This window comes from Leptonychotes weddellii, chromosome 1 (assembly GCF_054177405.1).
Source record: "Leptonychotes weddellii isolate Sample4059 chromosome 1, ASM5417740v2, whole genome shotgun sequence".
Classification (NCBI taxonomy): domain Eukaryota; kingdom Metazoa; phylum Chordata; class Mammalia; order Carnivora; family Phocidae; genus Leptonychotes; species Leptonychotes weddellii.
Window position 1 is genome coordinate 15487383 of NC_138369.1, and position 12677 is coordinate 15500059.

The 12677-nt window shown below is 41.8% G+C and overlaps 1 protein-coding gene across 2 annotated transcripts in view; it reads left to right on the plus strand.

Annotated features, from left to right (window-relative positions):
• DAG1 (dystroglycan 1) overlaps positions 1-12677 on the plus strand; it is a 70625-nt gene that overhangs the window by 41657 nt on the left and 16291 nt on the right. For both annotated transcript variants that reach the window (XM_006744536.3, XM_006744535.3), the window contains exon 2: positions 9142-9523. In XM_006744536.3, the coding sequence (XP_006744599.1) occupies positions 9248-9523 (276 nt within the window). In that variant the 5' untranslated portion in view covers positions 9142-9247. The remainder of the gene's footprint in view (positions 1-9141; positions 9524-12677) is intronic.

The following is a 12677-nucleotide window of genomic DNA, read 5'->3' on the forward strand; positions in this document are numbered from 1 at the left end:
AAAAAAAAAAAAAAAAAAAAAAATCTTTAAAAAAAATTGTTTTTTGGCTATTGTAGTTCCTTTGCCTTTCCATATAAATTTTATTTTTTAAGATTTATTTGAGAGAGAGAGAGCATGAGCAGGGAGGAAGGGCAGAGGGAGAGGGAGAAGCAGACTCCCTGCTGAGCAGGAAGCCCGATGTGGGGCTCCATCCCAGGACCCTGGGATCATGACCTGAGCCGAAGGCAGATGTTTAACTGACTGAGCCACCCAGGTGCCCTCCATATAAATTTTAGAATGGTCTTGTCTATGTATACAAAATTTCTTGCTGGAATTTTGATAGGGATCGCATTAAACCTTGAATTAGTTTCCTAGGGCTGCTGTAAAAAATTACCACAATTTTAGTGGCTTAGAGGAATATACATTTATTCTCTCATCGCTCTGGAGGCCAGAAGTCCAAAATCAAGGAGTTGGCTAGGGCTGTATTCCCTGTGGGCCTCGGGAGGAATTTATTCCTTGTCTATTCTACTTTCTGGTGACTGGTGGCATTCCTTGGCTTGTGGCCATATCACTCAAATCTTTCCTCAATTTTCACATCCCCTTCTCCCTCCATGGTGTGTATAATCTCCCTCTGCCTCTTTCGTATAATGACAATTGTGGTTGGATTTAAGGCCCACCTGGGTAATCTCCCTATGTCAACATTCTTTTTTTTTTTTTTTAAGATTTTATTTATTTATTTGACAGAGACACAGCGAGAGAGGGAATACAAGCAGGGGGAGTGGGAGAGGGAGAAGCAGGCTTCCCGCTGAGCAGGGAGCCCGATGTGGGGCTCCATCCCAGGACCTGGAATCATGACCTGAGCTGAAGGCAGACGCTTAACGACTGAGCCACCCAGGCGCCCCCCCCATGTGAAGATTCTTAATCAATCTGGGAGACTCTTCCTATAAACTAACATTTACAGATTACATGGTTTAGGACCTAGTATCTTTGGGTGGCCATTATTTAGCCTATTACAAATCTCTATAACAGTTGGCAAGAATGGACACCTTTACTGTGTTGAGCCTTTCAACCATTAACACAATATGTCCCTTTGTTTGTTTAGATCTTCTTTGATTTCTTTCACCAGTGTTGTATAGTTTCCAGCATATGAATCCTGTGTATGTTTTGTTAGGTTTGCACCTAGGTATTCATTTTTTGAGTGATTGAAATGGTATTATATTTTAAATTTGGTGTCTACATGTTCATTTCTAGCATGTAGAAATACAAGTGATTTTTGTATGTATATTTTGTATTCTGTGATCTTGCTAAACTCATTTATTTTAAGATCTTGCTTTGTAGATTCCTTGGGATTTTCTGCATGGATAATTATGTTATCTGCTAGTAGGAACAGTTTTATTTTTTCCTTTTTTTTTTTAAATTTTTTTCCTTTCTGACCTATATGTCTTTTGTTTCCTTTTCTTGCCTTATTATTGCTGTCTAGAACTTCTAGCACTATGTCAAATAAGAGTGTAAGAGCAGACATCCTTGCCTTGTTTCTGATCTTAAGGAGAAAGCATTCAGGCTGTTACCATTAAGTATAATGTTTGCTGTATGTTTTTTGTAGATGCTCTTTATCAAGTCAAGAAAGTCCCCTCTATTCCTGCGTTTCTGAGTGTTTATCACAGATGGATGTTGAATTTTGTCACGTACTTTTTCTGCATCAGTTGATATGATTATGTGATTTTTGTTCTTTAGTCTGTTAGTATAGTGGATTGTGTTGATTGATTCTCAAATATCGAACTGGCCTTGCATCCCTGGAATAAGTACCACTTGGTCATGGTCCTGTATAATTCTTTTTATTTGCTAAATTCTATTTGATAAAGATTTTATTTTTAAGTAATGTCTACACCCAGTGGGGCTCAAACTCACAAACTCGAGATTAAGAGTTGCATGCTGTACCGACTGAGCAAGCCAGGTACCCCTGATAAGTTTTGTTACAGATTTTTGTGTCTGTTCATGAGTGATATTGGTCTGTATCCTTACCCTCCTCTTTTTTTTTTGGTACTGTCTTTGATTTTGATATCAGGGTAATGCTACCTTCATGAAATGAATAGGGAGGGGTGCTTGGCTTGGCTGGCACAGTTTGTAGAACATGTGACTCTTGATCTCAGGGTCATGAGTTCAAGCCCCATGTGTGGCATAAGAGTTTACTTAAAATTTAAAAAATAATAAAAAAAATAAAATGAATAGGGACGTGTTCCCCCTTCTACTTTCTGGGAAAGATTATGTAGGATTAGAGTTAATTCTTCTTTATTTTATTTATTTATTTGACAGAGAGAGACACAGCGAGAGAGGGAACACAAGCAGGGGGAGTGGGAGAGGGAGAAGCAGGCTTCCCATGGAGCAGGGAGCCCTATGTGGGGCTCGATCCCAGGACCCCAGGATCATGACCTGAGCCGAAGGCAGACACTTAACGACTAAGCCACCCAGGCACCCCTCTTCTTTAAATATTTGGTAGAATTTGGTAATGGAAACATCTGGGTCTGGAGGTTTCTTTTTGTGGGAGCTTTTATTTTTTATTTTATTTTTTTTAGATTTTATTATTCATTAGAGACAGAGAGAGAGGCAGAGGGAGAAGCAGGCTTCCTGCAGAGCAGGGAGCCCAACACAGGGCTTGATCCCAGCACCCTGGGATCATGACGTGAACCGAAGGCAGACGCTTAACCCACTGAGCTACCCAGGCACCCCTTTGTGGGAGTTTTTAAATTACAAATGCAAATTCCTTAATAGTTTCCTTAATAGAAATTGTTTGTATGATATTGGGTGAATTGTGGTAGTTAGTATTTTTTTAAGGAATTGGTCTGTTTTGTTTTGATTTGTCAAATCTTTTTTTTTTTTTTAAAGATTTTATTTATTTATTTGAGAGAGAGTGAGAGCATGAGCTGGGAGAGGAGCAGAGGGAGAGGGAGAAGCAGAACTCCCCGCTGAGCGGGGACCTGACACAGAGCTCGATTCCAGGACCCTGGGATCATGACTCAAGCCAAAGGCAGACGCTTAACCTGCTGAGCCACCCAGGAGCCCCAGATCTTTTTTATTATCTTTTTTTTTTTTAAGTAATCTCTCTGCCCAATGTGGGACTCAAACTCAGGACCCTGAGATCAAGAGTCACATGATCTACCAACTGATCTAGCCCCTCCTACTTATTATTTTTTTGGTATCTGTGGATCTATAATGATATCCTGTTTGATTCCTGATATTGGTAATTTGTGTCTTCTCTTTTTTGTCAGTCTTACTAGAGATTTGTCAATTTTACTAATCTTTTCAAAGAATCAGGTTTTTTTTCATGGATTTTTCTATTTTTTTTTTTTAAGATTTTATTTATTTGACAGAGAGAGACACAGCGAGAGAGGGAACACAAGCAGGGTGAGTGGGAGAGGGAGAAGCAGGCTTCCCGTGGAGGAGGGAGCTGATGTGGGGCTCAATCCCAGGACCCTGGGATCATGACCTGAGCCGAAGGCAGATGCTTAACGACTGAGCCACCCAGGCGCCCCTCTATTTTTGTTTTTAATTTCATTGATTTCTGCTCTTTATTCTTTCTTTCCTTGTGCTTGCTTTTGGTTTATTCTGCCTTTTTTTTTTTTAAAGGTTATTTTGGCGGGAGCATAACATTATTGGTTTGAGGCTTTTCCTTTTTTTCTGGTGGATTCAGTGCTATAAGTTCATCTCTAAACACTGCTTTAGCTGTGTTCCACAAATTTTAACATACCCCACAAGTGTATTTTTATCTTCATTCAGTTCAGTATAATTTATTTCCATTGATATTTCCTCTCTGACCCAAGGATTGTTTAGAAGTATGTTGCATAGTTTTTGAGTGTTTGGAGATTTTCCTAATTATCCTCCTGTTACTGATTTCTAGTTTGATTCCATTGTGGTTAGAGAACACATTCGGTGTTAGTTCATTTCTTATAAGTTTGTCAGGGTTTGATTTATGGCTCCAGATATGGTTTATTTGGATATATGTTCCGTGGACATTTGAAAAGAATGTATGTTCTGCTGTTGTCAGGTGGAGGGCTCTATAAATGTTGATTAGATCAGGTTGATTGATATTTTTGAATTCTTTTGTATCCTTGCTGATTTTCTTTCTAGTTGCTCTCAATTGTTGAGAGTGTGGTGTTGAACTTTCCAAAACTAGAATTGTGGATTTGTTTATTTTTCCTTTTAGTTCTATCAGTTTTTGCTTCACAAATTTTATAGTTTTGTTGTTTGATACGTGTACATTTAGGATTGTTATTCTTGGTAGCTTGAGCCTTTTATCATTATATAATTTTCCTCTGTCTCTGGTAATTGTCTTTGCTCTGAAGTCTACTTTATCTGATATTGATAGAGCCTTTCTTGCTTTCTCTTTTTTTTTTTTTTAAAGATTTTATTTATTTATTTGAGAGAGAGAGAAAGAGAGAGCATGAGGGGGGAGGGTCAGAGGGAGAAGCAGACTCCTCGCTGAGCAGGGAGCCCGATGCGGGACTCGATCCAGGGACTCCAGGATCATGACCTGAGCCGAAGGCAGTTGCTTAACCAACTGAGCCACCCAGGCGCCCATCTTGCTTTCTCTTAATTAATATGTGCATGTTGTGTCTTTTTCTGTTCCTTTACTTTCTACCCACCTATCCTTGTCATCTCGGAATTGTCATTTATTGATTGTCTTCTTTAAATTCAGTTTGAGATCTTCCTGGTTCTTGGTATGAGTGATTTTTTTTTTTGAGAGGGAAAGAAGGGGTGGGGGTGGAGGGGTGGGGGGAGCAGAGGGAGAAGTAGAGAGAATCCTAGGCAGGCTCCACACCTAGCACAGAGCCTGATGTGGGCTCAATCCCACAACCCTGAGATCATGGCCTGAGCTGAAACCAAGAATTGGATGCCTAACCAACTGAGCCACCCAGGCACCCCTGATGAGTGATTTTTGATTGAAACCTGAACAATTTTGTATTTTGTTCTGAAACTCTGATTTTTTTTTTTTTTTAAAGATTTTATCTACTTATTTGAGAGAGAGAATGAGAGACAGAGAGCACGAGAGGGGAGAGGGTCAGAGGGAGAAGCAGACCCCCCGTTGAGCAGGGAGCCCTATGTGGGACCCGATCCCGGGACTCCAGGATCATGACCCGAGCCGAAGGCAGTCGCTTAACCAACTGAGCCACCCAGGCGCCCCCGAAACTCTGATTTTTTACCTGGCTTTTTCTAATACTCTGGCAGGGGACTGGTGAGGGAGGTACTGCCTGATTACTGGGAAGTAGAGGTAGAAGGCCAGGTTCCTTACTCAGCCTTTTTTTTAATTGAAGTGTAATTAACATACAGTATTCTATTAGTTTCAGGCGGACAACATAGTGATTCAGCAGTTCTATACATTCCTCTGTGCTCACCGTGATAAGTGTAGAGTCACCATCTGTCACCAAACACTATTACAGTATTATTGACTATATTCCCTATGCTGTACTTTTTATCTCCACAACTTACTTGTTTTATAACTGGAAGTTTGCACCTCTTTTTTAAAAAGATTTACTTATTTATTTGAGAGAGAGCAGTGTGAGCCTGGGGGGCGGGGGGGGTAGGGATGAGGGCTGAGGCAGAGGGAGGAGAGAAGCCGACTTCCTGCTGAGAGCGGAGCCCCAGTTCGGGGCTTGATCTCAGGACGCTGAGATCAGACCTGAGCTGAAATCAAAAGTTGGAGGCTTAACCGACTGAGCCACCCAGGGGCCCCATGTTTGTACCACTTAATCACCTTTATCTGTTTCACCCATCCTCCCACCCACTTCCCCTCTGGCAGCTACCAGTTTGTTCTATTTAAGAGTTGGATTTTGTTTGTTTGTTTGCCCCACTCAGCCTTTTTTGACACCTGAAGCCTGGTGAAGTGTTTGTTAACTGCTGGGTAGGGGTGAGAATTCTCGTTCCCTCTTTACCATTGAGCAGTGGTAAACGTTCTGACACTAGTTCTTCTCTGACACCAGCACTGCAGGAAGTGGGAGATACTCCTTGTTACTCTTCAGATGGGCATAGAAATCTAGGTTTGGTTTCCACTGACACTGAGGGACTAGAAAAGTAGGCCAGGTGGTGCATTGTTACTGGCCAGTGGGGGTAAAAGTCCCAGCTCCCTACTTGGCCTTCTCTGATACCACCCCAGTGGGGATGTTAGGGAGCCTTATTACAACCTCATGAGGGTGGAAGTCTAAGGCTCTCCATTTGGCCTTTGGGTGGGAGTGGGGCCATAGTTTTTTCTGTGGTGTTTGGCTAGAATAGAGCTGTTACTGTCTAAATGTTTTCTGTCTTGCTATGCTACCCCCTTCCTGCTCCTTTGGCTAAAGAGAGCAGACTTTTGTTGGGACTCTCTTTTGTATCATCTGTTGGCATTTCTGGGTTGCCAGCATCTTCAGCTCCAAATCTGGGATGTTTGAGTGAAAAAGAAAACCCAGGGAACTCACCACTGTGTCTTTCCTTGAGTCCTGAGGTACCTCACTGGTCTGCCTTCTTCTCTTGACTTTTTAGAGTCTCGTGTTTATATATGATGTCTAGGATTTTTTGTTGTGTTTAGTGGGAAACTAGGGGAAAAATATGTCTACCTCATCTTCTTAGATGTGGAAGTCCAGTTTTTTTCTTTTATGCTTTTTTATGTCTTGTTAAATGAAATCCTTTCTTACCCTGACATTCTACTATATTCTAAAATTTTGGGGCGCCTGGGTGGCTCAGTCAGTTAGCATCTATCTGCCCTCAGCTCAGGTCATGATCCCAGGATCAGCTCCTTGCTCAGCAGGGGGCCTGCTTCTCCCTCTGTCTCTGCCACTCCCCCTGCTTGTGCTCTCTCTCTCTCTGTGTCAAATAAATAAGTAAAATCTTAAAAAATAACTAGGGCTAGGTATAACTGCTGTTTATAAAGTTATTTTCATAGAAAAATACTTATAAATCAGGGGCACCTGAGTGGCTCAATCAGTTAAGCGTCTGCCTTCGGCTCAGGTCATGATCTTGGGTCCTGGGATCAAGCTCCACATCCGGCTCCCTGCTCAGCAGGGAGCCCTGCTTCTCCCTCTGCCTGCCGCTCTCCCCCTGCTTGTGTGCTGTCTCTCACACAAATAAATAAAAATCTTAAAAAAAAAAAAAAATTTGAAGTTCTGTTTTTTACATTTGTATATCTAATTCACCTGGATTTTATCTTATTTATGATGGAGAAGTGAGGGAGGACCCTAACTGTACTTGATTTTCTTCATAGATGGCCACTGGTCCTGGTGCCTTTGAACAGCTCCTTTGCAAGCTGATTTTGGGCTCTCTGGTTCCACAGTCCACTTCTACTCTGCCGCTGTAATGCTGCTTTAAATATAAGTAGCTTTATGATAAGTCTTTGTTTGGTAAGCTAGGACTCCCAACCTTCAAAATTATTTTACTTGAGTTTTGGCTGTCTCATGAATTTTAGTTCAAAAACAACGTAGGAACAGGAATGGTAAAATCAATAGCAAAAAAAAAACCAACAAAAAAAACCCCAGCCATTTTGGAATTGGCTTGGATTTGCATTGACTTTACAGTACACTGCCCACTTCAGTGACCTTGGTTTTTTTTAGCAATATTATTTACTTTGCATTACCCCAGTCAAAAAAATACCATGTGGCCCCTCAGCAGCTTGGCTCAGGGCAGGGCTTGCTTCTTTTCTAGAATGGGAAATTGCTCTGGTCACCTTGAGGACACCCAGCAAGTCCCATAATGCATCTGTGTGGCTCTCAGCCTCAGGGCAGGCGTTCTGAGCTGCCTGCACTGGAGCCAGTCAGAAGTATGAGGGACAATGTGCAGGGTTCTAATCTCTCTTTTGGGGGTGGGGAGCAAGAGAGGCCAAATGAGTTGTGTTCACTGGCACTGAATTTGCAAATACGGGTTTCATAAACAAGTCCTACGATTAGTGCTTGGGGTGTGAGGAGTGAGCAGTGCTGAACTTGTCTGTGCAAATACTTGGTTTTTTAGTCTCTTCAGAAGCATTGTTTTTGTTTTTTGTTTTTGTTTTTTTTCGGGGGGAGAGGCAGAGGGTGAAGGAGAATCTTAAGTAGGCTCCATGCCCAGTGTGGAGCCAGATGCAGGACTCGATCTCACAACCCTGAGATCATGACCTGTGCCAAAATCAAGAGTTGAACACTTAACCGGTGCTTAACCAAGCCACCCAGGTGCCCCAAAAGCATTGTTTTAAGACTTCATAATTGTTACATTATCCACATTGCTTGGTCTCTATATATACAAAAAAAATTTTTCCCCCTGAAACATTTCAAAGTAAATTGCAGAGATTTTTGATACTTCAGCCCGAAATCCTTCAAAAGTAAGGACAGTCTCTTATAGAACCACACTACTATCATCTCACCTAAGAAAATTAACAATAAATCCAATCTCCAGCCCAGAGACAAAATTCCCCAATTACTCCTTTTGGAGCTGGGGTTTTGTGTTTTTTGTTTCTTGAAGTTTTTTAATTTTTAATTTTTTGTTTTAAGTAAATCCAGATCCAGTCAAGATGCACACACTACATTTGGTTGCTGTTTCTAAATCTAGAACAGCCCGCTTGTGTTTAGGGGTGTCAGCATTTGGACAGACCAGGCCAGTTATCTTGTAGAAGGTCCCATATTCTAGATTTGTCTGATTGTGTCTTCATGACTCCTATGTTTGCTATAAACTGGGAGTTAGGTCTAGAGCAGCACTGCCCAACAGCAATATAATGTGAGCCACACATGTGATTTAATATTTTCTGGTAGCCAAGTGAAAAAATAAAAATAAGAAGGAGGAATTAATTTTGGTAATGTATTTTATTTAATGCATTTCTTTATCATTTATTAATGTAATTATTTACTTAACATTTAATAATATATTTTATATCCAAAATAATATCATTTCAATATGTAATCAATATTTTAAAAGTATTGAGGAGACATCTTACATTCCTTTTTTATGCTAACTTTTCAAAATTCAGTGTGTATTTTGCCCTTAATGGGCCAGCCACATTTCTAGTGCTCAGTGGCCACATGTAGCTGGTCCCTCTGTACTGGCCAGCACAGGGTGAGACTTGATCCAACTCAGGGTAGATGTTTTTGTTAACCTTAGGGGGTAGTAACTGCCGTGTACAACTTGGAAACCATGGGGTCGGCTAAAGTCTGAGTCTACTGTCTTTTTTTTCAGGCCCTGGGATGGAGCAGGTGTGCAGAGGGTGAAGACCCAGCTCTGGGACCAAGTCACTTGCCTCCTTTCTTAGTGAGACTGTCGGCTTGAGCAGACCCAGGCCGGGATGAGGATGTCTGCGGGCCTTTGGCTGCTGCTCCCCCTCTGGGGGAAGACCTTTCTCCTTCTGCTTTCTGTGGCCGTGGCTCAGTCCCATTGGCCTTCAGAGGCCGGCAGGGACTGGGAGAACCAGCTCGAGGCGTCCATGCACTCAGTGCTCTCAGACCTTCACGAGGCTGTTCCCACAGTGGTGGGCATTCCTGATGGCACGGCTGTCGTTGGGCGCTCATTTCGAGTGACCATTCCAACAGATTTAATTGCCTCCAATGGAGAACTCATCAAGGTGAGACTGGATATAAAGCTTATGTGAATGGGGAAGAATTCTCATCTGCATTTTGGTTTTAGTTGTTTGCTTGTTTTTGTTTTTTTCGCTTTCCATTCTAAGTTCCAGCAGTTCTGAACTCAGTTCTTCCAGGACCTGTGCAGTTACCGTAAGAGAGGGACAACCACTGATACTTACAAGAGGGTCCCCAGATATCTCCGTATAGCATCTAAACTTTTATTCTTGCTCCCGTTTTTGAAGGTGTTACCATTAAAAAGCCTTTACATCTGTGGTTTGGAAACTTTCATGGTCATAGGGTAAGGTTTGATGAAGGGCTTATGTGTAGAAAAAGGTCTTCTTTCATTAACCATGGTATTAAACCCAAGAAATACAGAACTTTGAAATGATTTGAACCTATTTTTATAATAAAGGTATAAGTAAATATAGGAGTTTTGCTCATATTTGGTGTTGTATGTTTACTAATGTATTTGATCACTTAAGAACCGGTATTAGTATGCAGACTTCAGCCTTGCCCCATCTTCTTTGGTGAAGCAATCCAGAGAACAAGGGGACCTGAGACCCATGTGACAGAAGAATGTCTTGTCTGGCCCAAGATGGAAATCAGGTGAAATAGGAAGCTTTTGTGTCAAGAAGCACCATCCCTTTGTCTGGGGTTGTGGGTCCTTGGAATTTCCCCCGGATCCTGAGTGAGTTTGCACGGTGGCCACATGATGGGTAGGGTCTACCCCTCAAGTTATGAACATGTCTTAGAGCAGAGGTCAACTCTTTCTCTTAGAGGGCCAGATAGTAAATATTTTAGGCTTTGCAGGCTGTGTGGTTTCTTTTTTTTTTTTTTTAAGATTTTATTTATTCATTTGAGACACAGATACAGAGAGAGAGAGAGAGAGAGATAAAGCATGAGCAGGGAGAGAGGCAGAGGGAGAGGGAGAAGCAGGCTCCTCGCTGAGCCAGGAGCCCGATGTGGGGCTCGATCCCAGGACCCCGGGATCACGACCCGAGCCGAAGGCAGCCGCTTAACCATCTGAGCCACCCAGGCGCCCGGCCGTGTGGTTTCTATTGCAACTCTTCAACCCTGCCAGTATAGTACAAAAGTAGCCATAGATAATGTGTAAATGAATGGGCATGAGCATGTTCCAATAAAACTTTACTTATGGACACTAAAACTAAAATTTGAATTTCATATAATTTTCACATGTCAAAAGATATTCTTTTGATTTTTTTTTTCTCTCAATCATTTGAAAATGCAAAAACCATTTTTAGCTCATAGGCCATACAGAAACAGGTGGTAGGCCACATTTGGCTCTTGGCCATAGTTGTCCTATAGAATTCTTCCCCTAGAGGTGTGGCTTCAAAATGAACTAAAAATATCCCAAGATTTGTATTTTGTGTTGGTAGTTTTTATATCTCTTTTGCCTTTAGAATTCTGCAAACACATAGTGTTCTGGTTATCTATTGGTGTGTTTAAACCACCAAAAGTTAGTGGTTTAAAACTCCCAGTTTGTTTTGCTCACAATTTTGTGGCCAGGAAATCAGGGAGTCAGAGCTCATCTGGAAACCTCATTTCTGCTTCACATGGCACTAGCTAGAGTGGCTCATATGGGGCCGGAGGGTCAACTTCTAAGATGGCTCATTCATGGCTGACAAATTGGTGCTGCCTGTTGACAGGGAGCTTAGCCAGGGCTATTGGTCAGGGTCCTTGGTTCCTCTCCATGTAGACCTTTCCCTGGGCTGCTTGGATTTCCTCATAGCACAATTAGCTGGGTTCCAAGAAACAGGAAGTGGAAGCTGCCAGTCTCTTAAGGCCTGGCTTGGTAACTTGTATAGCAACACTTCATTGTACTTATTCATCAAAGCACACACAGCCTCTGGTGGGTTATTACCAACTTTCTCCTCTCTGACCCACAAACCCTAGGCATCTAGATTAGACATGGTCACAAATGCTATGCCACTCTTCCCACTGAGAGGCGGATCTATGCCGCTTTCCCTTGAATCTGGGCGGACCCACTCCTTACCTGCACCTTCCCTGTGCTCCCTTCATTTTCCTTGCCGGCCCCCTTCTCTTTAGGTCATGGTTTGTTCTCAGGGTGGCCTTCTGATCTCAGAGGCGGTCATTACTCTAAAGATCCTGGCTTAGTTCCACAGAGCTTGTTCTAGTTTGCAGAAGTTTTCCATGTCATCTTTGTAATTAATGCCCCAGCAAGCCAGATGCTAGTCTGACCATTAGAAAAAGAAGAGTGGCAGTTTTGGAGGTACAGTTCTTGTCCACCTTCAGATTTGATCTTCTGAATAGCCAAACCCTGTAGTGGTTGCCCTTGTTCCAGTGGTCACTGGAATGTTTTATATGGATTAGTTTTGACGAGAGGTGCCTTGAATCAATACAGCGAGTGGTATTTGCTGTATCTGGCAGAGAAATATTTAACAGGCTTATTCACCAGGGGAGTAAAGAGATTTTACTGGGAAAACAGGATTTTATCTGAGCACATTTATCTGTAGAAAGCAGACCATTTAGTAGCTGATCAGCCTGTAGAAAAACAGATGAAAATGTGTGACTCTTTGTTCCAGACAGTCTTACCATCAGGGTTATGTGGGGTGGGAAATCAGATCAGAAAGCGTGACTTCATCTCTGAAGCTTCAGTTTCCCTATATGTGAAACATGATTAATAAATATTTATATAAAAAGTCTTTTTTCTCATTATAATAATGATATATAAATGTGTGTTGTAGAAAAGGGTGAAAGAAAAATCTCTTGTGGTTCCTGCCACTCAGACTGAACTCTTTGATCATTTTCTGTGTTCATAAGGAGGTGCCCATATCACACACACACAGACATCTTAGACTTGGAATCATACCATATTTTTTAAAATTTTAATTTTGTTATTTATTTATTTAAAATCAATTGATATATATTATTAGTTTCAGAGGTAGAGGTCAGTGATTCATCAGTCTTATAATACCCAGTGCTCATTACATCCTGTGCCCTCCTTAATGTCCATCACCCAGTTACCCCATCCCCTCACCCACCTCCCCTCTAGCAACCCTCAGTTTGTTTTCTGTAGTTAAGAGTCTCTTATGGTTGTCTCCCTCTCTGATTTCGTCTTACTTTATTTTTCCTTCCCTTTCGGGCGCCTGGGTGGCTCAGTTGGTAAGGCAACTG